General features: G+C 42.1%; 2 protein-coding genes across 4 annotated transcripts; both read right to left on the minus strand.

Annotated features, from left to right (window-relative positions):
• Window positions 1-620: 620 nt before the first annotated feature.
• Window positions 621-10,377, minus strand: tbx5b (T-box transcription factor 5b). 2 transcript variants are annotated; one of them, XM_085909605.1, is made up of 9 exons: window positions 10,038-10,377; window positions 9,217-9,367; window positions 8,873-8,967; window positions 8,616-8,735; window positions 7,364-7,511; window positions 5,556-5,708; window positions 3,956-4,047; window positions 2,350-2,600; window positions 621-1,616 (listed from the first exon to the last, which is right to left on the minus strand). In XM_085909605.1, the coding sequence occupies exons 2-9, from the start codon at window positions 9,358-9,360 to the stop codon at window positions 1,045-1,047; spliced, it is 1,575 nt and encodes a 524-aa protein (XP_085765731.1). In that variant the 5' UTR covers window positions 9,361-9,367; window positions 10,038-10,377; the 3' UTR covers window positions 621-1,044. The 2 variants fall into 2 exon arrangements, with proteins under 2 accessions (XP_085765731.1, XP_085765732.1); XM_085909606.1 differs by lacking the exon at window positions 10,038-10,377 and having other exon boundaries at window positions 9,217-9,368.
• Window positions 10,378-14,777: 4,400 nt separating this feature from the next.
• Window positions 14,778-22,756, minus strand: plekha2 (pleckstrin homology domain containing A2). Of its 2 annotated transcripts, XM_085909609.1 has the most exons (12): window positions 22,470-22,750; window positions 19,615-19,775; window positions 19,429-19,485; window positions 18,329-18,377; window positions 18,091-18,188; window positions 17,062-17,193; window positions 16,858-16,917; window positions 16,703-16,771; window positions 16,549-16,619; window positions 16,126-16,189; window positions 15,583-15,660; window positions 14,778-15,442 (listed from the first exon to the last, which is right to left on the minus strand). In XM_085909609.1, exons 2-12 carry the CDS (start codon window positions 19,753-19,755, stop codon window positions 15,005-15,007), a joined length of 1,257 nt encoding a protein of 418 aa, XP_085765735.1. In that variant the 5' UTR covers window positions 19,756-19,775; window positions 22,470-22,750; the 3' UTR covers window positions 14,778-15,004. The 2 variants fall into 2 exon arrangements, with proteins under 2 accessions (XP_085765735.1, XP_085765734.1); XM_085909608.1 differs by having other exon boundaries at window positions 16,858-17,193; window positions 22,470-22,756.
• Between the last annotated feature and the right edge of the window lie 390 nt (window positions 22,757-23,146).

Raw genomic sequence — 23,146 nt, forward strand, 5'->3', positions numbered from 1 at the left:
GTTTTACAGTGGTCACAGGGAGGAAGTAACACTATCCAGATGTGCAAGGAAATGGGTTCCCTCTACAACTACAGTAAATGTGGGACTAACAAGGACCAATTGGATCGGCAAATAACCGACTGTTTATTACTAAAACGTATATTAACCTGAGTGGATCAAATATCACATTTACAGCACTGTTTACAACCCTCACAAGTCATGAGACTATGACGTATCAAAACAAGTAACCGACTCGCCTCCATTCAAAACAAAACCCCAAAAAGTTTTCTCACAGAGTGGTCAGGAGAAGGGTGGGGCCCGAGCGTTTTTTTTTTTGGCCCTGGAGATGATCGGTCAGCTGGGGGTGACAGAGAGGACAATGGAGACAGATGTGAAATGCTTCACCCAGAATGCGGTGGAAAGAGTGTTTACAGGTCCCTCAGCCCGTAGCGCCATCTAAACAAACTGTTTATCTGCGTGGTGCAACGCCTGGAGCTACTACGGCCTGTCTCGCTGCAAATGAGCTCATAGCGTTCTTGAGCTGAGCTGACACAGCCTTCTCACACACACACACACACACACACACGAGCACTGTCATGAGGGCTGTGTGTGTGTGGAGCTGTGCTTTGCTCCACTCAAGAGATTTAAAAATAAAATAAAAGAATAGGGTCCCCCTCAGGCTTCTGCCGTGAGATTATTTTGGTCCATAAATGTCTGACGACAAGTCACAATTTACATCTTTCACGCTGACGGAAAGCGGAGGGGGAAAAAAGCAGCCTGTTCTGTTCAGGCTTTGCTTTTAAACGGGGCTCACAGTGCAAACATTTGGTTGACATCAGTCATTGGGTTACGGAAAGACAATAAAACACAACTTTGATGTTCCTTGCGGGGCTTTTGTTCAACGTCTGGACTTTAGTAGAACGTGGCCGCGTCCGAGCCTGGTTTTTTAACGACGCGGTGCTCCCAGCAGCACAGGGGAGGAAAACGTGACCAATTCGCACAGCACAAAATGACACAGCGGTGAGATCATCTATTGGGAGAATCACAAAGAATGAGTTTTTTTTTTTAGGAGGCGGTGGTCCATTCGGGGACGCCGCACCTGATGTGTGTGTGCGTCTCCAACGTGTGGTAGAGCGGGGGTGACAGGTTAGGGGTGAAACGAGGATACTCTCTGTGGAGAGGGGGGCTGTGATGCCTGCTTGCGCTGTTTTCCGAACTCTGCCTCCTGTATAGGTCGTGGGTGACGGCCTCTCCCAGCGGTGGCGAGCCGTGCTGGGCTACGCCGCTGAGCCGGGAGCCCTGCGGGCTGGAGCTGTAGGGGGGGTGCGGGTTATATGGCGGGTAGGGCTCCACGGGGGTCATGGCGGAGGACAGAGGGCAAGGGTACGACCAGGATGCGCAGCCGCGGTCATCGAGTCTGCTCTCCGAGCCGGCGAACATGCAAGCCTGGCGCTGACCCATGTCGGAGCTGTAGGGGGCGTCTGTGAGAGCCGGGCCGGGGGTAGTAGACAGGGCGGGCGCCGGTGGAGGCGCAAAGGGGGAGGAGTGGTAGTAGGAGTCGCCCGGGCTTCGTGAGCTAGCGGGGAAGGCTCTCTTGAAAGGGTGCTGGCAGTTTTCTGTGGAGCAGTTCTCCTCCACTGTACAGAGAGAAAACGTTGTGACATTAAATCAGCGCAGGGAAAGTTGGTGCTACTTTAAAAGCGTTTTATTGCTACGCCGAGCACCAAAAGTGCACATAAAAGACAATTGCATTCGTTTTGAGGCTTGACATTTACTGAGGCACAAAAAGTAAAGAGTGGCTGATTCATGTTTGTCAGATGATCCTAATGGGTCACAGCATTGTACTGTAGTTGGCACTGAGCTGAAGTCAAGTACTACGTCTTCTTGGAGAATTTAGACATCAACAATCTTTGCCATGTTTAGACTGTAGATATTCATGACATGGTCGCAATATATTGGTAAGGATAATGAATGTATGCTGGATGTTACAGAATATGTAAAGTGGAGAACCATTGTTTATGAGCACAAACGCTTGTAATATTTGACACAAACGAACCAATTTTATATGAGGTTCATTACTAAGATTTGCAAGTGTATGGGGCTAAAACAGAAAAACTGCTGACATCACACAAGGCCAAACAAATAAGCGCGCGAGCACTTTACACAAACTCTATTAGATCATTCAAAACGCATGCGGTGTATTCAAGGACCGCCTAGAGAACAGGACATCTAAAAATGCCAATTTGCAAATGCCGAATCACAAATATGCCGGCGTTCAAGTACTGTACAGGCGAGTGTAATAGAGTACCTCCGACATGATTGTAACGTGACACTGGTGACCTACAGGCTGAACAGTTGAGCCACTCTTACCTTTCCTCTTGGTGCAATGGTAAAGTTGAGCCTGTTGGATGTGCTGAGGATGAGACAAAGTGTAGTGAGTGGACGGAGCCCCCAGCAGCGTCTGCGGGCTGCTACTGCAGCTCAGGCCGTTCTCACAGCTGTAGGGCGATGTGGCCGCTTCGGGCGAGCCCCTCAGAACCCTCACCTCCCCGCCAAAGGGACTCCCGGCCGAGCACGCTCTCTGGCGCCCCGTGCTGCGAGGGACTACCGGGTAGTCCTTCCTGAAAACAGAAAGAATCCACAATAAGGACAAATTTGAATCGGATTGTGTTTTTGACTAACATTCAGGTATTTTTGCCTGATCCTATTATTCGGACCCCCCCCCCCCCCCCACACCCTTTCGTCTTTCTCTTTCAAGTCTACTTAAGCGCTCTCCATCCTTCCAGCTCTGATCTCTCTCTGTAAACACAGCCCTCTCTGTGAACTCTGTGGTATGTAGGGGACAGCGGGCCACATCTCGCTGACTGGCGCTGAGATAGTGACACGCACAAGCAGACACATGCACGCACAAACACAGCCAGGGCCGCTGTGAGATAATTTGCCGCTCTAAAAATAAACATCCAGCCATGTGTCACTTCGGATATAGGATCATCTCCGCAAACCAAAAGCAGCACAATAACAAAAAGGGAGGGGGGGGGGGCTACACTGCTCTGCACTGTACAGCGGCGCCCCCTCCCTCCAGTAACGGGCTCTCTCATTGGCTCACTAACAAAACTGCCCGACACAAGTGGAGCTGCCATAGTGGAGATCAGGTTGGGACACAAGCAGTTGATGAGGAGTGACAGTGTGATTCACAAGCAGGAGTGCGCTATCATTGGTCTATCACTGCACCATTTGTGTGTGTGGTGTTGTGCTGTGTTGTATTGTGTTGTGTGGTTCATGCTGTACTCTGAAGACCAGCTATAGGGTCAAGCTTCAGGTGACAGCAGCTCACATCTTTTGCCACTTGGCTCAAGCCAACGCATGCAGTCTCACACCATATGTGCACCATCATAACAGAGTGGGAAGAAGAAGGAGGAGGAGGAGGCAGCTTGGGTAGTAGCAGTGGACAACTGCTATTCGTGGGGAGAAGGTGAGTCCGAATTTTCACATGTAGTTGAAGTGATCATAATTGCCTGTATTTATCAATTTTACAAATATACAGACAACTATGGATCCCAAAACCATTTTAAATATATTTCAGTCGCAAATCAAAGACGGCTGCTGTTACATTTGGAACTGGGTAACAACTACTTTTGATGAGTGAATCATTTTGAGTTTAGTGGAATAGGAATGAAACAGCAAAATCTACCACATTTTTATTGATCAGCGGGTAGCCATTTTGCCGCTTGCTGTCAATCAAAAATGACATCACAGTGCAAGCTCGGCCCATCTTGCATATGTCACATGACCAAATGCAGAAAACAGGTTGTTAATAATGTCGAAAAAAAAAAGCCTGTCAGGTTTGCCTTGTTGCACTCAAGTGTAACAGGAAGGACTGTTCAGTTTGTAGACAATGATTTTGATCCCATTTGACTGATTGACACGTACACATAGGTGCTGGCACACGCACACGCACGCACACGTATGTACTCACCCCTGCAGTTTGGCCATGCGGTGCAGCTCGTTGTCGTCACTGCCTCTGAAGCCCTTTGCAAAAGGATTGTTCTCTATCTTTAACTGAGTAATCTGAGGACAAAACAAAGGATCTCTTTTATAGACTAGTGCTGACATTAAGACGCAGCACATCCACAGGACCATACATGCACACAGACGCAGCGGGCCCTTTTAAACCTTCTCCCCTGCGAATGAAAGTCCATGGTTTATTATTAGCGGGGGCCCTGTAGATGTTAAAAGCAGCCCCGCTCGAGCTTCGCACGGCCAACATTCCTCAGTCGTTGACGTTCCTGACGGAGAGGACAGTGTTCTCGCCAGCTGACACCGAATAAACTGTTTAGCCAAACAGTCGCCAGGTTTAAGCATTTTCAGGCCAAAGCTTTTAGAGGTTCTGAGCTTTGATGTGAAGGTCTTCCAACTTTTCTCATGCTTGCGTTTGACTGCAGATTGTGTGAGAACGCTGGTAGCTGATGACTGAGATAGCGACTACAAAGTTCAGCAGAGATAAAGTCAAATTACTGTGGCAAATGCATTTTAGGATATATACGTCATGATTGATTTTTAGACTTCAAAATAAAATAATGCTACTGCTCAATGCAAAAAAGACATATTGTATTTTTTTCATAATACTCTGTTGCTTTATTCATTTTTTCACTAGATGGTGCCAAAAGATTCTCTTAAACAATGTATCCTATTTTTATTTATTAATATCATATCCATCATCAATAAACGCCACATTATTGCTCATTGTGTAAGGACAATCTAGGATCTTGTACATTTTTATTATTAATCCTTTCATATATATTAGAATTATTCAAAAAAGCATTTTGCTGTATATTCTCGATTTTGCTTGGCAATCACTTCCCCTGAGGAAATGAAGAAATGAGCGAGCGCAAACAGCAATGGATCAACTAATCGTGTAAAGGAATTAGTAACAGCTTTTAGAGTTTGCTATCAAAGGTGATTGGCTGGTCGCAACCGCATAAAGCCTAAATAAGCTAAGGGGCTTCAAGTCTCCATGGACTGAGTGTAAAATGGCATGAGCCAAGATCAAGGGATAGAAACAGGTCATTAGAGTGACACACACACACACACACACACACACACACACACACACGACCTTTTTACCACAACAGAGTAATTACATACAGGCAAAAACGATGCAAAATAGCTTTTTGCACAAAAATAATGCAAACATTGGGATATGATTGTGTGTGTGATCTTCAGGGACAGTTGGAAACATTTTTGGCCCAAACTTTGTTTTAAGGATGGAATTGGTTCAAGAAGTGTAAACCCTCTCATAATGGTTAAGGTTTGGAAAAGATGCTAGGGTATTATGCAAACGAATGTCCTCGTGGGACCATACGAGTACAAATGCTTTGTGAGTGTGTTGAGGTTGAACTAATTTGCTGTGCACACAAAAGGCTTCTGAGGTCGTTTGAGTATTTTCAGATGTGATGAATCTATGCTGGACCATCGCCACAAAGTACTAACATGACAAAGGCGTCATTATTTTACTCTCATCTTGACAAGCGTTAAGGCTGCTTCTGGATGCCATTCATGCCCTAAGTCAAACTGACCTTATGGTTCTGGTAGGAGGTTACAGCGATGAAGGCGGTCTCAGAGAAGACATGAGTGCAGAAAGCCGTGTTCTTCGAGCCGAAGCCGTTGTTCTCGTCCGCCTTGACTATATGGATGCGAGGCTGGTATTTGTGCATGGAGTTCAGTATTATCTGCGCAGGGTTGAGATTGAGAGGGTGAGGCTGAGGTTGAGGAATCAGCGAAGTTTCCACCCACAGAAGAAAGGCCAGGTTCTTCAGGTGATTAACGCCTTTCAAAGAGGACGTTTCTTTGAACAAAGGAACTCACAAGATCAAAGTGAGGGAAGACAAGATGTTCTACTTTTGTTCACTTACAATTTTGTGAGCGCTCTCTCTAAAAATAAAATATATATATACACATGTCTGTGAAAAAAATGGTGTTCTACAACACTGCGAACTAAAGCCATATTAATAAAATTAACATGTTGCGAAATGAATATATTTACAACTGTGGAATCAAAAGCGAGAATTTTTACTTTACCAAGGGCAGAACATGTTATACGGTAAATAGTTTTTCAAAAAGTCAGTCATTCTCAAATGTGTGATACAGATACCACTGAAGGTACATCAGCTCCATCTAGTGGCATACTAAAGAACTGCTGCCCAGGTACAGTTCAGTTGTATTTAACTTTCAAGCTCAAATCATTTGCATTTAATTTTTAAGAATGGTTTATTTTTAAACATTTACTTAAGTATGTATTTTAATTCAACTTTTATATCCACTACATTTTAATTGAAAGTTTTAAACATGGTGTACAGTTTTTTTAATTCTCTTATATTTAAGCAAAGTGTTAGTGTTCAAACTGTGCATGATTTATCAACAGTTTATACAATTATCAAATATAATTTTTAGAACTAAAACCTCTGTCTACTTAACAAATATTCTGCTTTATCAGGAAAACCACGTGCGATGAATTGACACTGTCAGAGAGGTCAATATTTTCTGCCAAGATTGTTAAGTACAGTTTGTTAAATTGGGAGGCTGACTTCAAAAACTGATCATCAACATTTTTGGGTGATATTAGAAACTTTATTTTGATCTTTTTTACCTTTACTTTGCTGTTGATAATGTTTGATTGACAGCATGACAGAGAAATCAATTTAGCTATATCTTGATTGTTGTTGTTTGCAGTGATACCCAGCTGCACTATACTGTATATTTCTGATATTTTGCTTGTCTCTTAAGAACTCATTTCAAAATTCTTAGAAAGCTTTTGCACAATTTTAAGCAGCCGGATAGCGTTTTGGACTCGCCCCTCTACAATGTAAACTACACACAATTTTCTCAGAGGAATCACTGACCCTTTTGTGCGCGTGCGTTTGGGCTCAAGCATGCGCGCCTTCATCCAGAGGGGCTCAATTTAATCGCAGTGACGTGTCCGCCGGTGACATGCCTCAATGAATGGTCTTCACAAGTCTTTGGGTTCATTACTTAGGGGCCTGGAAATGTGATGTTTTGTGTTTGTTTCAAACAATACACGTTGACCTGCTGTTAGTGCTGCTGGTAGCCTAATTGGCGCTGCAAAAGGGAACCAGTGTGTACTCATGAGGCCCTTGGCTGATTTGTGTTCTGTTATGATGGCTGCTGACTTCTATTTACAATTGCTGCTTTAAAATCCAATGCAATCACTCTTCCAAAATTAAAAACACATCATTGCTATTTATTTAAAATGCAGGGCTAGTGGTTGATTGCGCCACCGCAGGAGTCCTACGACACTTGTGCCGTTTGAAATCAACCTTACATATTATTGCACTCGATATAATTATAATTAAGCAGCAGATCTTACATGTCCAAATGGGTCCAGGTGGTTGTTGGTGAGTTTGAGTTTCTGGAAGGACACCAGCTGGCGGCTCCAGTGGGCCCCCGTGGCAGGAGAGTCCGGGTGGACGTAGAGTCTGCCTGGCATCGCTGGTTCAGCCTTACCAGTTACTGACCTACACATGTACAGTTGATAAATATGAATGTAGCTACTGTAGTAAGCACCAGTGTGAGACATTGACATGCAGTGAGTCACAGTAGTAGGTCTGACCCGGTCATGCACCACTGTACTCGACTGCAGACAAATCACTTCATGCTTTAATTAGACTCGAGCACTAATATTTTATGTTTTCAAATGAGACATGAGAATACCATGGCAAATTCAGTGCTTTCTAATGTACACGTTTCTATTCTACATCATGCATGATGTACATTTTTTGCATAACAGTGTCTGCACGTTCTGTTCCACGATTAGAGTAATACATTATTTGGAGACAATTGCCCTTAATTGCTTTTTAAAAGCACACATGGGCAAATAATTGCACGTTAAATGCCATTTTGCCCAAAAAAGAGAAACAACATGCCACATCCACTACGAGGTCCTGAACGGTTACACGTTCAAACAGGCAAACAATAATACTAGAAAATTAAACAAAACAAAAGAATCAGATCTGCTTCTGTTTTTTTTTTTTTTTAATGGAATTGAATTTGGGTTTGGTTGTGCCATTTCGTCCGAGTCCTGCTAATGTGCAAGGCGCCACACGCGTTTTACGTTTTCCTTTGTGTAACGTGTATTCATCATTGTGTGGAAGCTTGCAAAATATATTTCACCTTACTTGGCGCGTTGTTGTACTTGAATTGCGCGCGCTCAATGGTAAATTAGCGCACGGTAACCGGGGTGGAAAGGCGCAGAAGAAAGCAGTAACGCATCAGTGGGACCCATCGGATCGCCCCCACCCCCTCCGTTGAATGGGAGACTTTAATCCGTTCCGCGTCGTCTGTCCGCCCGGTGAACCCTCCGCAGACTGATTTAACCGGCGGGTAGACGGATGCAAGAGGCGGGAAGTAGGCCAGCCCGGTCTCCAAACAGGGCCTGACTTTTACGAGCGATTTAACCTTATGATATATTTTTTAACATATTATGTCAACAGCAATACCAGAATGTCACCCCACTTATAACCATTTTGTATTTGCAGACAAAAACACGCAATTAAACGCTGGATTCTTCTGATATTTTCAATAAATATTGCTCATAAATGGAAAAAAAAATTGACACCCACCATTTGTTGTCTGCAAACTTATATCGGTGGTCATCCCCGGGCACAATATCCATGAGAAGAATATATTTGGTTTTTGGGTTGAGTCCCGTCACCTTCACTTTATAACCGGGGAACATCCTCCTGAAAATAAAATCAACAAATAATCAAATGTGTCGGGAAAGGAATCAGGATATTTTCGGTTAGTGTCATAAAAGACGTTCATGCAATGCGATACTTTTTTTTTTTTTTTGGGGTCAATACACGAAATTCCTCCTTACCTTCCAGCCTTGGTGATGATCATTTCAGTACCTACTTCATCAAATCTCGTCCAAAGCTCTCTGTCATGAAGGAAGACTTTTATTCCTTCCATGCCCTGCGGCAAAACATACAAATAAATGATTCCACAATAATAATCATAATAATAATAATAACAATAATAATAATAATAATAATAATAATAATAATAATAATAATGATGATAATGATGATAATAATAATAATAATAATAATAATAATAATACATTTTGATTTATCAATTGCATCATCGCCAACTTGTGGATAAAAGGCCAAACAGCGACCATGAAAATACTATAACAAACGGCAAATAATCCAAAGGTTCTACCAGCTGACTGGAATTTGTTTGTGGTGAAGCAGGCGATTTTAAAGTGTAACTGCTGAGACTGTCTTGTTTATTCTCCTTGGGAGAATCCGTGCAGTTTGAGTCTGGACGCTCAGCGAGGCCGAACTGGTCGCCTCCGTTGGCCATTTTTTCCCTACACACACACATGCGCATGTACACACAAACAAAATACAACATCATCAATCCAAAGGAAATTTGCTGATATATATATATAGATATATATTTGATTTATTTTGTTCTGTATCGTTTAATGAAATATAAAGATCAATTGTACAATCTAAATAAATATAGCACGTACATAGAGCGGGTGGAAGAATGATCTAAATATTCAAATTCCAAGCAATGCACACTAATCCGACAAAAACAAAAATCGATTAATCATTCACTGAGTTGAAAATATGAAGAAACTTAGAGATATTTGCAAATGTCTTGATTAGAATGAAAGTTTAAAACTTTGAGTTGTAGTCCCTTATCTTTTCGATTCTCACGCAAATAACGTAAATTGCAACTACTATATACTGTAACCAATGATTGGTTTGAACTTTAAATGGTATTAAATATTCACTTGACCTTTCACTCTGTTTTGAAGTAAGATTTTTGCCACTGAACACTCATGGACCTTGCATTAAATGTTTAATTTATTAATACATGTCAGACGTGTACGGCGCAACTTTGCACAGATTAAGCAAGCGCTGCACATTAAATATGCAAGAGGCGATGTTATAAAATAGATACAGCAGCTATAAGTGACATCAAGTGTGTACAGAATATTTGATTGTCCTCTCTTGGGGCAGTGCACCTACCTCAAGCAGTCCACCCCGCAATAACCACGATCATCATCCTTCTCCCTCCACCATCACCTCTCTTCAGTATAGAACTTGTTTTAATTTCCCACTTGAATATCTGAATCGAAGCGGTCCACGTGTTTCAGCGAGATGTTAAAAAGTCAACATAATCCATCCACAGCGCACAAATTTGGGATAACACCGGTTCTGGTTTGAGTGTCTGCGGGCACGCAGCTGCTGCCTTCCGTAGCTCAGTCAGATCATTGCAGCTTTAATTTGTGCTCCCTAAGTGTTGCTCGCTCCTCTCGAGGTTGCCCTCACCGACTCGGTGCCGGCCCCGATCTGGATCCCGCTCATCACATCCTTCATCTCAAATGGAGTCAAGTCCGGTTCAGACAAACAGTACCACCCCCTCGTGGCTCTCCTTTGCTCCTATTGGCCAGTCCCGTGCGAGTTGCCACTGCATGGGCGGCCCCTCGTTGCTTTTTTTTTTTTTTTAAATACAATTATTCAATATACATTTTGTTGAACCAACCTTTCGAACACGGCCGTGTAATTTGACTTCGATCCAAAGGTTAAAAAAAAACATAATTGTTGTCCAAGCATAATGCCAAATAATAATTGCATGATTTTAAAAAAGTGAACCCAGTCTGTGACGTCATTACAACGCTAGTTGCGACGTCACACAACAATCATGTTTAATCTCGTCGTAGATTCATGAGGATCATCACATTGACCGGATTACCGGAAAACCTCATCACCGGGAGCAAACATGAAGGGGTCAGCGGGAGGTTCTTACGTCCGTCCTGTCTTTTACCACTGAGACATTTACGCATCGTCAGATATTGAATGGACACCATATGATCTTTTGTTGACATTCATTGGAACTGGGGGTCATATAACTTGGAGCATACTGTAATTTATTATTTATAATTTCGGCGGTTATAGTTTTGAAAAGTTTTTTTTTTTTACCACAGTCAACAATTAGACTCGTTGTCTAATAAGACTAGACAAATATTTTTTTTTATCTATTATTATTTTCAAACAGATGTAGCTTGTCTAAGATTGTAAGTTTGTAAAATATTATAAATCGTAAACTTTTTAATAGTGATTTGCATTTGCTAAATGTAGGTCGAAAAACATCATCATAAAATTCCAAATGACCAAACGCTTCACTTAACAAAAACCACACTCAGAACAGACCTAATTGAAGTTATATACTCCACTTTTGCCATCATCGATTATTGATTCAAATAAAACGTGCCCAATAATTGTGCGTATATGTTCTCCACACAACGAATGACTTTGTGTGAGGTGTTCATCATTCATCAAAAATTTGGCCATGTAGCAAATTGCAATTGAAAAGGGATGTTGTGACGGTCAAGTGCGAATTGCGATGTAAAACGTACCTGCAAAAAATTAGGCATGTAGAAATAATCAGAAAAATACAATAGAACGCACAAAGCTTGATTTTCGTATCAACGCAAGGAGTAAAATATACTTTTCATGGCTTAGACATTTCTTTCTGCTCCAGGAGATTTGATTGACATGATTTGACATGGATTTCACGCCCTCATGTAAACAATACAGTAAATAAATATATGCACTGTAAACGCCACCTCCCATCCTGCACAAATAAATCCCTCAAAATAAAACATTTGTTAACTTTCTATAAACTAATGTGGCACTCACATTAAATTGAAATAATAACTGTACAAGCTGTAACTGACTTCATCTAGACTAATTTATTTTTTAATACAGGGTTCTCCCGATTGAGACTGCAGCTGTTTGGCCATGCCTGTGAGGCATGATGAAAAGTGAGAGGAGAAGGTTTCAAGAATACCTTAAATGAGGTGGTGCTGGCGGCTGGACTGCTTATTATTATTGTCCCATCCGGGTTTCAGCTGACTGGATCCTCTGTTCTCCGTCTGGAGGAAGTGGTGAAGGGGTCCCAGACCTCCTGCACTCAGCAGGTCCGTCTCGCACACCTTGAGCTCGGCCACAACTAGCATTTGTGTGTGGCATCAGAGGGCGAGGTCAACCCATTTCTCTGCAAACAATCACATCACACAGGGCCAAATACATTCCATCGCCCCTCCCTCCCTGCCTGCCTGCCTGCCTGCATCCAGTCTGTGAGGTGGTCTCAAGTGGGAAAAGCGCAGATTTGGGGGGGGCAAAGCTCCAGGCAGGACATGCGTCCAGCTGAAAGAAAACCTGGTGCTCATTAATGTGACTTTATTGCTGTTGTACATGTTAGGAGAACCCGCATCCAAATACTATGATGTAAAATGAAAGAAATGTTTCCCCACTATAATAAGATTTCAATATTCCGCTACATTTTCATGAGGACTGAATATGATGAGGGCCTTTCGAAATTATTTTGGTCTAGAAATCTAGTTTACATTCATCAAACTGGTGTCATCTATATTGATCATACATGAACACCAATGTCTAACTTTTTGTGCGCTAAGTGGGTATAGCTTATTTTTCAGCCTTTAAAAGAAGTACATGTGGTCAAGAAATGTGTAAGCAGTTACTTCAGAAAACAGAAAGAAGCTCAATTGTTAACCACAACCTTTTGTTTGTTTCAGAGCTTCAATTTAGTCTCAAATCTGCATATTTATGCACATTAAATTGTGAGGAAAACTATGGTGACATATAATTAGATTGACATGTTTCTTTATTTCTAAGTGCATTAAAAAATTGTGGAAAAAAAGTTGTTTTATTCGTTTGCTACTGACGGTTGGTATCATCTTCCATTTATTCTGAAGATAACCATTTGACGCCCCGGTGGACATTATTCACATGTGTAGTCTTTTAGCGCCCTCTTGTGGTTATTTCATTGTAAACAGGAACTCAAGCAAAATTGGTGAAAAGAAAAAGAACACAAGTTAAAAAGGGAAAAAAGAAACAAGCCAAAAGCAGCAGGACTTCATCAAACACTTCAGAGGGTTGTTGCATTCTCGTTTCCAAATAGTAAAGCAACTTGTGCTCAAGTGAGACAGTTTACGTTGGAGTAATATTTAACAACCATAAAAAGTCAGCCTGGTGCTGCTTATTCAAGTGGGAACATTAACATTTGGGGATGCACAGTGTCTGGCTGCCCTAAGACATGCTGTCACTCAAATGCGTTAAAGTGAAGTGCCAAGTGACCTTTACATTGTGTGAATGCAAAAACAAGCAATTCAACCTCAACGGCTGAGGGGCTCATTTCTCATACTGTACATTTTTAGGAGAAACGAGAGATAGTTAAATGTCCAAATAATGACTATCGCATCCTGTTGGAACAAACTTGGACAGTCCAATTCCCATCATCCGTCTTTCTGCCTAGATTTTATTCAAACTAACCTTAGGGAGGTCTGTCTTTACCAGACTGAAAACTCATTTTAACACAGCCAGCTGACATTTTACAGGCACTCGGGGCATTAGCCAACACGATTTAAACTGTTCTTCTGAGACATTTAACCTTCAGAAGCCCCCGTGTCCGCTGACGAGCACACGGTCAGAGGTCAGGACATGGTTTTAGGCGCTTTACCTAATGGGCCGCTGCACTGGACGTGTGAAACATTTCACTTATCACAAGTGTTTGGCCTTAACTGGTCTTTGTGTCATCAGCATGTGCATGTCTGATGCCACGGGGGTGAAAGTGCAAATGAGTTGGCCTCGAGGCATGATGGCCCTGAGAAAGAAAAAAACAAAAACTTCAAGTGCTAACTAAGAATGTGTGGCCTTACGGTAGATACCAAAACATTTGGAACATCGAAAGAGTCCCATGGTGCCCAACAGCAAGAGTAACTCGATTTTTAAAAGAAAAAAAAGCTTATTTATAACACTGCTAGAGTAATTAGGGAAGGCCTCATGATCCCGCCAAACATTTGACAAGATTTGAGGGGTCGTTATTTGTTTCGTTTTGTTGTTGTTCCATTTTGCCTCCTAAATCAGCAAAAAAAATTCCAACTGGAGCCCAAAAGACAAAAGATGACACCTATTGAACAAAGCGATGTACTGCATGGACGTGCCACCAGATAGGGCTCACAAAACCCATACGAATGTGTAAAGGGTTAGACCGATATCCAGTTCTAAGACAAATATAAAATATTTATTATAAAAGAAAGAACACCAACAACATGTGCAGACAAACGAGTGAGCAAAGCATTCAAGCACGAGTTGAAGCCTCAGGTGTTACAACAAACTATTTGAGACATCTCCGAGGAAGTTTTGAAAGTGGTTAAGCATATAAAAAAGTAAAAAAAAAAAAAAAAGAAGTGCAAAATTGCTAATAAATTAAAAGAAACGGCAGCATTTACACCCCTATAATGCTGCAGGGAAGGGGATGGGTCACATTTAGAAACCTCTGAACGGCTCATCTATATGATGTATTCTTCATCAAGTACCATATGGAGCGGCTATATTATTCATTATGGAATCACCACTTCCTGCTTAGCAATGGCTGATGTTTCAATCTACACTGTTGTGTGAACTTTGTTCTCTTAAGATTGAAGTTGACTGAACACTTTCACTTGTCTCGTTTGTGGCCAGGAAATGCTTGTCGAACGCTGACAATCGCTGCGTCACACGTCTATCACGGAAAGAATGCTAAAAGAGGGGGCCTATGAACTACTAAAATATACAGTACAGGCTGAGAACTTTTTTTTTTTTTGCAGAGAATGTCAAATTGAAGACAAGTGCAAAGGGTTAAATGCATGTGCCATTTGTAGCCCTGCAGTCCAACAATCAAAGTTCAAGTTTTTGAGGAAGTTGCACAAGCCAACGACAGAATCCTTTTTTTTTTTTTTTTTTTTTAAACAGCCCTCTAACAATTCAACGCTACTGTTCCTCTTGGCTCCCAAATCATCTGCAACCAGCTGGGGGCCCCTCATTGCTATTCATAACATTGACACAGGGTCACCTTGTTAGTAGGGGGGATATACCACAATGACCAGTCATATAGATGCCAAACAAGAACCACATAGAACCCACAGAACCTAGACATCAGTGGTGCGGATGCTGTCATCATCCAGGCTGAAGGGGAACATGCAGCCTGTGTGAGACTGAGGCTGCGAACGGTGCCTCCGACGCCCGCATGCCACGTCTCCGGATGCCGTGAGGATGCCCATTCCACTAGTAGGCATACCGGGGCACGGGTTTAGAGTGGAGAGAGAGTTGGAGGAGGAGGACGTGGAGGAAGAGTTGGGGGAGGAGGAGAGTGAGGCCAATGTGGGCACGGTGCTGAAAGCGCTGTCGTTGTCGTCCGCATCCAAGATGGACGCCCCGTTCGCAGGGATAGGCGTCCACGGCTGCCAGCCCGGTGCCACCGAGCACGACTTGACCAGAGTCGGCCGCTGCTCGACGACACGGTGACTTCGACTGGCCGAAGCGTTGTGACTCCGATAGAGAGATGAAGCTCTTTTAAATGAAAATCCCTGTCACGGACAAACGACACATGAATCCCTCGTGGAAGCTTTCGATTGTCACCGGAGAACAAAAAGCACAGACCCTTCGCCAAGGATGAGGCAGATTACGGCAATGAGTCGAGAGGCAAATTGTTGAAAGACGCCGTTACCTTGCTAGGGCCTCTGAAATCCTGAATCTTCATCTCAATGTCCCTGATCCAACCATGCATATCCTCTGGAGAGTCTGTCTATGGACAGAAAGGGTCACATGTCACGTCAATTCAAAACACAATACATACACAAAACATAATACAATGTCATGGAATTTTGGTTCAGATTAATTTGCAGTTTAACCCCAACAATGCTCAAATTTGGGGCAAAATAAATAGTTCTTATCTGTTCTTCCATTGATTTGACAACACATGTCTCTATTTCCAGCACAAAAAACAAATGTGCTTATGCTGGCCATTTCTCTCAGCTGTCCTCCCTTGGGGAGGAATCAACAGGATGTTTTTGTTGTTATGGTAACAGATGGCTGCGGTTGCTTCACAAAAACAGTCCTCGCAAGATCCTAAATACTGAGTTTGTGCTGCACTTCAGTAGCGAAGCGTAGCAAGAAAACATCTCCAAACACCTGCCGGACTTTTGCACAAAACTACTTCTTGGTGGTCGAGACATGTTCAATTTTGCTTGAAGGCAATGTGGTAATTTACCTGTATGTAGAAGGTTCGGGATCCGGTGATGATCTCAAACAGATTGTCTCTCTGCAGGAGCTCACTTATGGAAACAAATTGTTGCATAATATTATAAATGCTTCCATATTTGTCTTATTTGTATTTTGTTCTCATAAACTTTCACAAGGGAGGGGATTTGTAGAGTTTAGTGCTTCACCAAGTAGTTAGGTCCAAAACTAGCAAAAACAACTTTAGTCAATAGAAATACAAGGAGTATTATTATTCCAACACGGGATTTTAAAAATGATACCAAAAAAGCTGTTCTAGCGCATTTATGGTACAAAACACTTGAGAAGATGAGCGAGAGCATTATCTGGCTGAGCACATACTGCATGTGTTTAGAATCTATTACAAGCACGTGAGAAGGGCGGCGAGTTGGACTCTGCGGTCACACTGACTCACCCCGATTTGACGAGACATTCGTGAACTTTCTGAATGTCCCTGAGGGGAATGGCTCGCAGAGGCTCTTTGTCCTGATAAACACACATGCGCAACAGAGGTAAGCAGACCGAGGATAGATTTGCGAGAACCAGCGCATGCATGTTTGTCCTCTTACCATCTCGGACTTGTAGTAACTGACCGCATTGTTATCTAGGGTAAAAAAACGTCTCTTCCAGCTTTTTCTCTGAAACAAACACCACATGACATACCAGTTCCTCATGCAGTGCCTCTATTCAAACGTAGTTTATAAAAAAAAAAAAGTATACTCACAACATTGCCTTGTTTGACACAGTAACCGAACCTCAGCACATCAGGCTTGATGCTCTCATTCTGCAACGTAATGATGGTGTCATTAAAACAACCGCGTGTTATCAGCACATGATTTTGGACAGCGCGTGTTCGACTCATCCATAACGACACGCGGAAAGTATTTGCTAACATACAAGTTGTAGTTTTAAGGTCGGACCATTTTACCAGGATGGGTGTGTGCACTACCACGCCTCCGTGGATCTCTGTTTTATATGCTTGCTGCTTCCCAGCTCGGTAAGTGTCACTGATAACTGAGGCCACGTCGGATCTTGCAGGTGTAGGACCAGTCTTGGGAACCTAAGTAGCGAATAATTATAATGATGTCACTTGGAAACATACAAACACACACAAAGGGAGTACTTTTGATTGCAAAGCACGAGCCACAATATTAGGTACACCTGTCCAATCTGCAACTGTTTGCAGTGGAGTAGAAGTTGACTATAAAGGAACCCATCTTATTTTTTAACTTATAGGTCAACTAAATGTGTAAAAATGCAACTTCAAACGTTGCTTAAATAGTTCATAAAGCGAGGGGTGAGTTCGACCCAGGGAATTGATTCTCTCCAGCAATTTTCCTTTAGTCATCATAAAAAAATGAAAATGTTTTGCTAACCTCATTCCACCAAATGAAAGAAGCAAAGCTCTCTCAGCACGACTTTTATAATATACGATACTGTATAACTACTGGATTAGACTGAGCTTCTTTTATATCACAGTGAACAGACATAAATGATGTTTGACGGTAAAAAAAAAAAAAAGAAAAAAATATCCCCATAAATCAGAGATTAATTTAATCTAATTCAATCTCTGGCAAAATGTGATTTATTCGTCTCGGGAGTTGAATGTAAACTCGTGCTGCGTTTGTAGATGTAGCGAGAATTGGCAGAGCAAAAGAAAAGCATTCAGTGTGGCAGTTGAAATGCTTTTCTAATAGCAGAGCTGTCAGACAAATGAACAAACTGGTTTGAGCTGAAGAGGCAACTGGCATAACCACTGTTTTCAACACGGGTAGGAATGAACAATATGTTGGGACTGAAGTGCAATAATACCCCAAAAAAACTAGCAGTTGAAACCCTATTAGCATTTCAAAAGATGCAAGGTCGCTACAAAAATCATGATCAATTCCTCAAGCTCGAAAAAGATCACTGGAGAAACACTAATGTGGCGTTTTGCTTTGCTTTGCTTCACACTCACAGTGATCTTGCTGGCCTGGTTGAGAGCTGTGACCCAGTCCCTCATGTCTGTCACGTCATTGGCTTGGAGGAAGTACCTTCGGGATACTGCATTGATGACTGTGGGGCAGACACACAAAAAATAAAGAAATACATCAACGGCGGTTCCATACCTCCCAGCTATTACCTCTTTATCTCAGTTTAGCACAAGTATAAATAATAGTGTGTGACTGTGACTCAGTGTTTCCCTGCGGACTCACCAAAGCAGAACTCTGTCTTTGGCTTCTGCTTCCCAGTAGCTTCATTTACCTGACAGGAAAGTAGACCAGACTGAATGTCATTGTCAAGCATGCGTCATTTGGGTTCAGAAAATAAGTTTCAATGAAAGCCACACTCAGCAAAAGCATTCATCTATATTGTTCACTATAGTTTGTCTTTTACTCTCTGTAAAATACATGCCTCTAAATAAAATGCATTACAACTCAACCTGTTTTGCACCCGGTAAAAGAGAAGATGAGGATTGTGAAGTCAAAGCAGCACTAAATTTGAGGTTTTAACACCCTGTTCTAAATTCACAGAACACAAAACCACCAGTCGCCCACACAGAAAAGATAAATTCATCGAGTTTGACTCAAGTAATGCTCACTTATAAACTCAGCAGAAAAACTGGGGACATTTAATAACGACATGACTGAAACTGTATTTAAATCTGGTCAAGAAAAAAAAAAGAACGGTTGACCATTTGCCCATCATTTGAGCATTTTTCAAAAGTAAAAGAAGTTATTCTGGAGTTCATATCTCTGAGTGTGACTGTCCAGAGAGAAGCTGTCAGCACCGAGGCCAGATGCGATTATCTGTGCCGAAGTCAACATCTGGAATTCGTCAGCAACTCTGCTGCATCTCAACTCTGCATGTGACCATTCGTTTCGGCTGCAGATAGGTCAGACTGTTTCTGATCGTGGTTTCTGTTTGCTAGCTGGCCATTTTATTAGGTATAGCAACATACTCTCAATTGGCATCCAATAGCAAACGTTCCGTCCTTACAAAGAGAATAAACACGGTCATCTGTTCATGCTTTGGTCCGTAAAAATGTAAGAAAATAAACAAAAAGGTTGATTATTGTTTCCAAACGAAAACGCGTGTTAGCAAATGTTTTCATTCGGATTCAACACAAAGACAATCATTCGGAAATATTCACTGTTGAGGTTTGAAATATTGCAGATTTAGTATCACAATAGTCATCGATTAACATTTGATTTTTCTTTCTTACCACTATTGTAATGGTTATGATTAAATTGTCCAAGTCTACCTTATTTAGTGACGACTGAGCATATTTCAAATTCCCACAGTGGTGGTTTACCTTGGAGATATAGGTTAGTCTCACGCTGCCAACAAAGCTTGCTCCACTGGGCAGGTTCTGAATGACAAACACACACAGACACCCACGTCATGGGATCACAGTCCAAGGTTACTCGGGCTCACATTGATCATTTCCTTTGACTGTTTGTACAAGTGTGTTGTGTCATGCAGTGATGCACAAAAGTACCTGAGGGTTGTCCATGTACCACAGCAAAGCATTCCCTTGAGTGTCCAGGATGAAGTAACGCCTCTGGAAACGGCAACTGTTTTCTTTCTCTTCGATATCCAGGAATCCACACACGCGGTTCAGACGGTCCACGTACGGCATGCTGCCGCTATCACATGTCACTGGATGACACACACACACACACACACATTCAATCGAGATGCGTGTAAAGAAGACGACTCGAGGGAGATGCGTTTCGAATAAAAGTAGGCCTCGGTTTCTAGCTCACACACATACACACACACACACAGGAAGTGAGACAGCGAGCATCTCCCACTCAGCAGTTTTTCATGTGACGTGCTTGAGGCTGAGCGAAGCTGAGGCCCTCCACCAAAGCCAAAAATTACAGCGTGCGCTCCAGATCTGCACACATTTCCACTGGCCAGACACCAGGCTGGCGCTGATGGTGGTGGCATAGATACTAAAATGTATTCATTAGGACTATGCTATGCATGTGAATCAGCGAGTTATTCACCTCCAAGACGTTGGTACGTTGAAGATATTCAATGGTGTTAAGCACACAATAGCATCCGGCCAATGCCATGACGCTCACTCAGCCAACCAACACACAAATACAGTTTTTAGGACTGAGTCAAATGAGTGGCAAGAGTTGATTCCTTACTAATGTTGTCATCCTCTCTAAAGAGGAACTCAAGTCAAAATAAAATCTGTACAAAAAATTCTATGTGCCCCCAACTGTTTTGAACATGTTATTCTGATTAATATTGCATTTGGCTCATTTGTTTTCTGGATTTGGTCATGTGACATTCGCAAGCGGAGCCCTCAGGCACTGTTTTGTCGTTTTCAGTAGACAGCAAGGGGCAAAATGTCCACCCCCCCTGACATGGATAGAAAGGGGTGGCTTTTACTGCGGAATTCAGATTTCACCAAACAAAACATGAGAAAGAAAATAAGAAAATTCAACTGTGGAATTGTTTTCATTTGTGCAAAAATGGATTGTAATAAATGAGGACAAAATAGTCCAAAGAGTGCTGAATGTCATGCGAGAAAACATCTTACAGTATCAAACGGAGCATTATTTTATTTGTTAAGACTGAATTTATAATGTAGTTTGTTTGACATTTTATCAAATTGTTAAACCAAGTGTATCTTATATTATGGCCAATTAGTACATGAGATACACAATCGGGAATAAGTGGAAAAGTCTTGCTTTCAATCTGGTGAGAAGACACCAACGATCAACATTTCCATAAATAGTTTCATGAATATGCTCCTTCAATGTTTCTCAAATGACACTCAAAATATTCAAAGCCTGGGACAGAAAAACAGCCCAAAAAGGAAAATGGCATTGCAGGAGTCAGACACACAAGGACATTGGCACACATGAAACATAAATACACACAAGATTTTAGGATCATAAAACATCTGGTTCAACCATTAAGGGGAGGAACAGGGAAGAAGTTGTGGCATTTTTGGTCAATGCGGGGAATGACACATATATTTCATCTAAACAGTGATAATAGCCACAAACATCTGTTTTATTTAAGGACTTGTTCAACCTCTCCTTAGATTTAGTGAGACTACTGACTGGAAGCACATGTGACCTCATCAAAGTCTGGGACGAATCAAACCAAAATCAGGAAGGCCCAAAGGTGATGCAATGAAAACAGAGATACGCTAAAATGCAACTCAATCTTGTTGTGAAAAATGCAAACTATTTGCACTTTATTGAGGCTTAATTGATTCAGCTAAAGGTAACATTTTTCTCTATCTTGTTTTTGCTCTACTCTTCTAACAAGATTTTGACGGGTGTCTAGGAATGTTTGTCTACCTCAAGAATATTTGTGAGGTCAAAGGTCAATGGTGTGAAACGAGAGGGTCTGTGTCCCAATCGAAAGGCCGCATCCACCCCAAAATACAAAGAGGGAACAGACCACCCTCTATGTACAGTGAAATCTAGCCAAACAACTTTTCTTCATCTCTCATCTACTGTTGTTACTACTTTTGAATAGTGCCCCCGAGAGTTCAGACTAAGACATCACGTCACTGAAATGCTTTGTTACAGGTGACATTTAGTAAATGAATAATTACTAGTTGCTATTCGAAAAAAAGTCATTTTTGAGCCAAACGGCAATTCCCCGAAACAGTTGGTTGGCATCAGTTTGCGAATAGCACTTGACCAAACTCAGAAAACAGGTGAACCATTTTTGTTCCCTGAGCCCTTAGGCACTGTGATGTCATTGGCAGCCGACAGACAGCAAGTGACCAAAAAAAAAAAACGGTGAATTTTGCTGCTTAATCCATATTCCACAAATGCAGTATTAATCAGAAAGTGGTGAATACATTAGTGAGGGGTGCATAATATTTTTTTTAATTGAATATTTTGGACTTCAATTCAATGATAGGCCAGAGCACTGGAGTTCCTTCATCCAATCATTGCTTTATGGACCTTTCTGTGTGCACTGGGGCACTTGGAACAGAAAAGTATCTTTCCCCAAATTGTTCCAATGTAGCTACAACTTTAAAATAGTCAAATGAAGCATTAATAGCACTGGGTGAAGTGATCGATTGAATGCATCTATTGCGTCAATCGACCTGCCAACTTGATTTCCCATGAACATCGCAATAAATGTGCGGCTTGCTAACAGGAACTTCAAGTTGAATTGGCGCATGCATGCACAACGTGACGATGATGAGAATAATGATGGTGGCACTTGTGGTAATGATGATGATTCCAACTTTGAACACCAGTACGCAGACTGTATTCAGCGACACCTGACATCCACGCATGCATGTGCGCAAAAATCCGTACTGGTCATGCCAATGTATTCGTTCCACTGTGTGGACTTACTTACCCGCCTCGCAAACTCTTGTCCCAACACAACCAGCTCCCAGGACCGCTACGAAGCACACTTGCGACGACACCAGTAGACCTACATGTCGGAAGGCAACAAGTTTTCTAAACAACTTTTTGGAGGTCCAGCGTGCACCAAAGCACCCCTGGCCGTCCTGCCTATTTGTCAGTGTGATCGATAACAGAAAAGTCTGCTTCTTAGTCGTTTTTCCGGGTTGGAGGTTCGTTATTAGAATAAAACCAGCCCCGGATGTGATCCCCCGCCTCCTCCTCCTCCTCGCCGACTACTTTGCCCTCCTCAATATGAGGAACTTAGCAGACACATTTTGACTAAATTGTGTGTTCTTTAACCTCGACCTTCCATTTCCACTGGATAATGTAATCCGTATAACCGCATTCTGCAGTTTTAGTTGTAATGGAAGTTTAACCAAGTGTGCACAATGTGCGCGCTCGTTTGTTGACGCTGCCCAAGTAGGTCAAGCACAAACACACTCCAGTGTTTCCCAACCTGCAGCCAAGTCATTTATTTTACATTAGGAATAAAAAAAAAAAAAAAAAAAAAAATCAACCAAATACAAATCACAAATGGATAAACAAATATGTACAAAGCTTCTGCCATCTAGTGGAAGAGCAGGTGCTTGTTCTGTTTGTCATGATACGTCGAGGGCAAAAAAAAGG

The sequence above is a fragment of the Syngnathus leptorhynchus genome, chromosome 4 (genome assembly GCF_054491065.1).
Source record: "Syngnathus leptorhynchus isolate UIUO chromosome 4, UIUO_Slep, whole genome shotgun sequence".
In the NCBI taxonomy this organism is placed as follows: Eukaryota; Metazoa; Chordata; class Actinopteri; order Syngnathiformes; family Syngnathidae; genus Syngnathus; species Syngnathus leptorhynchus.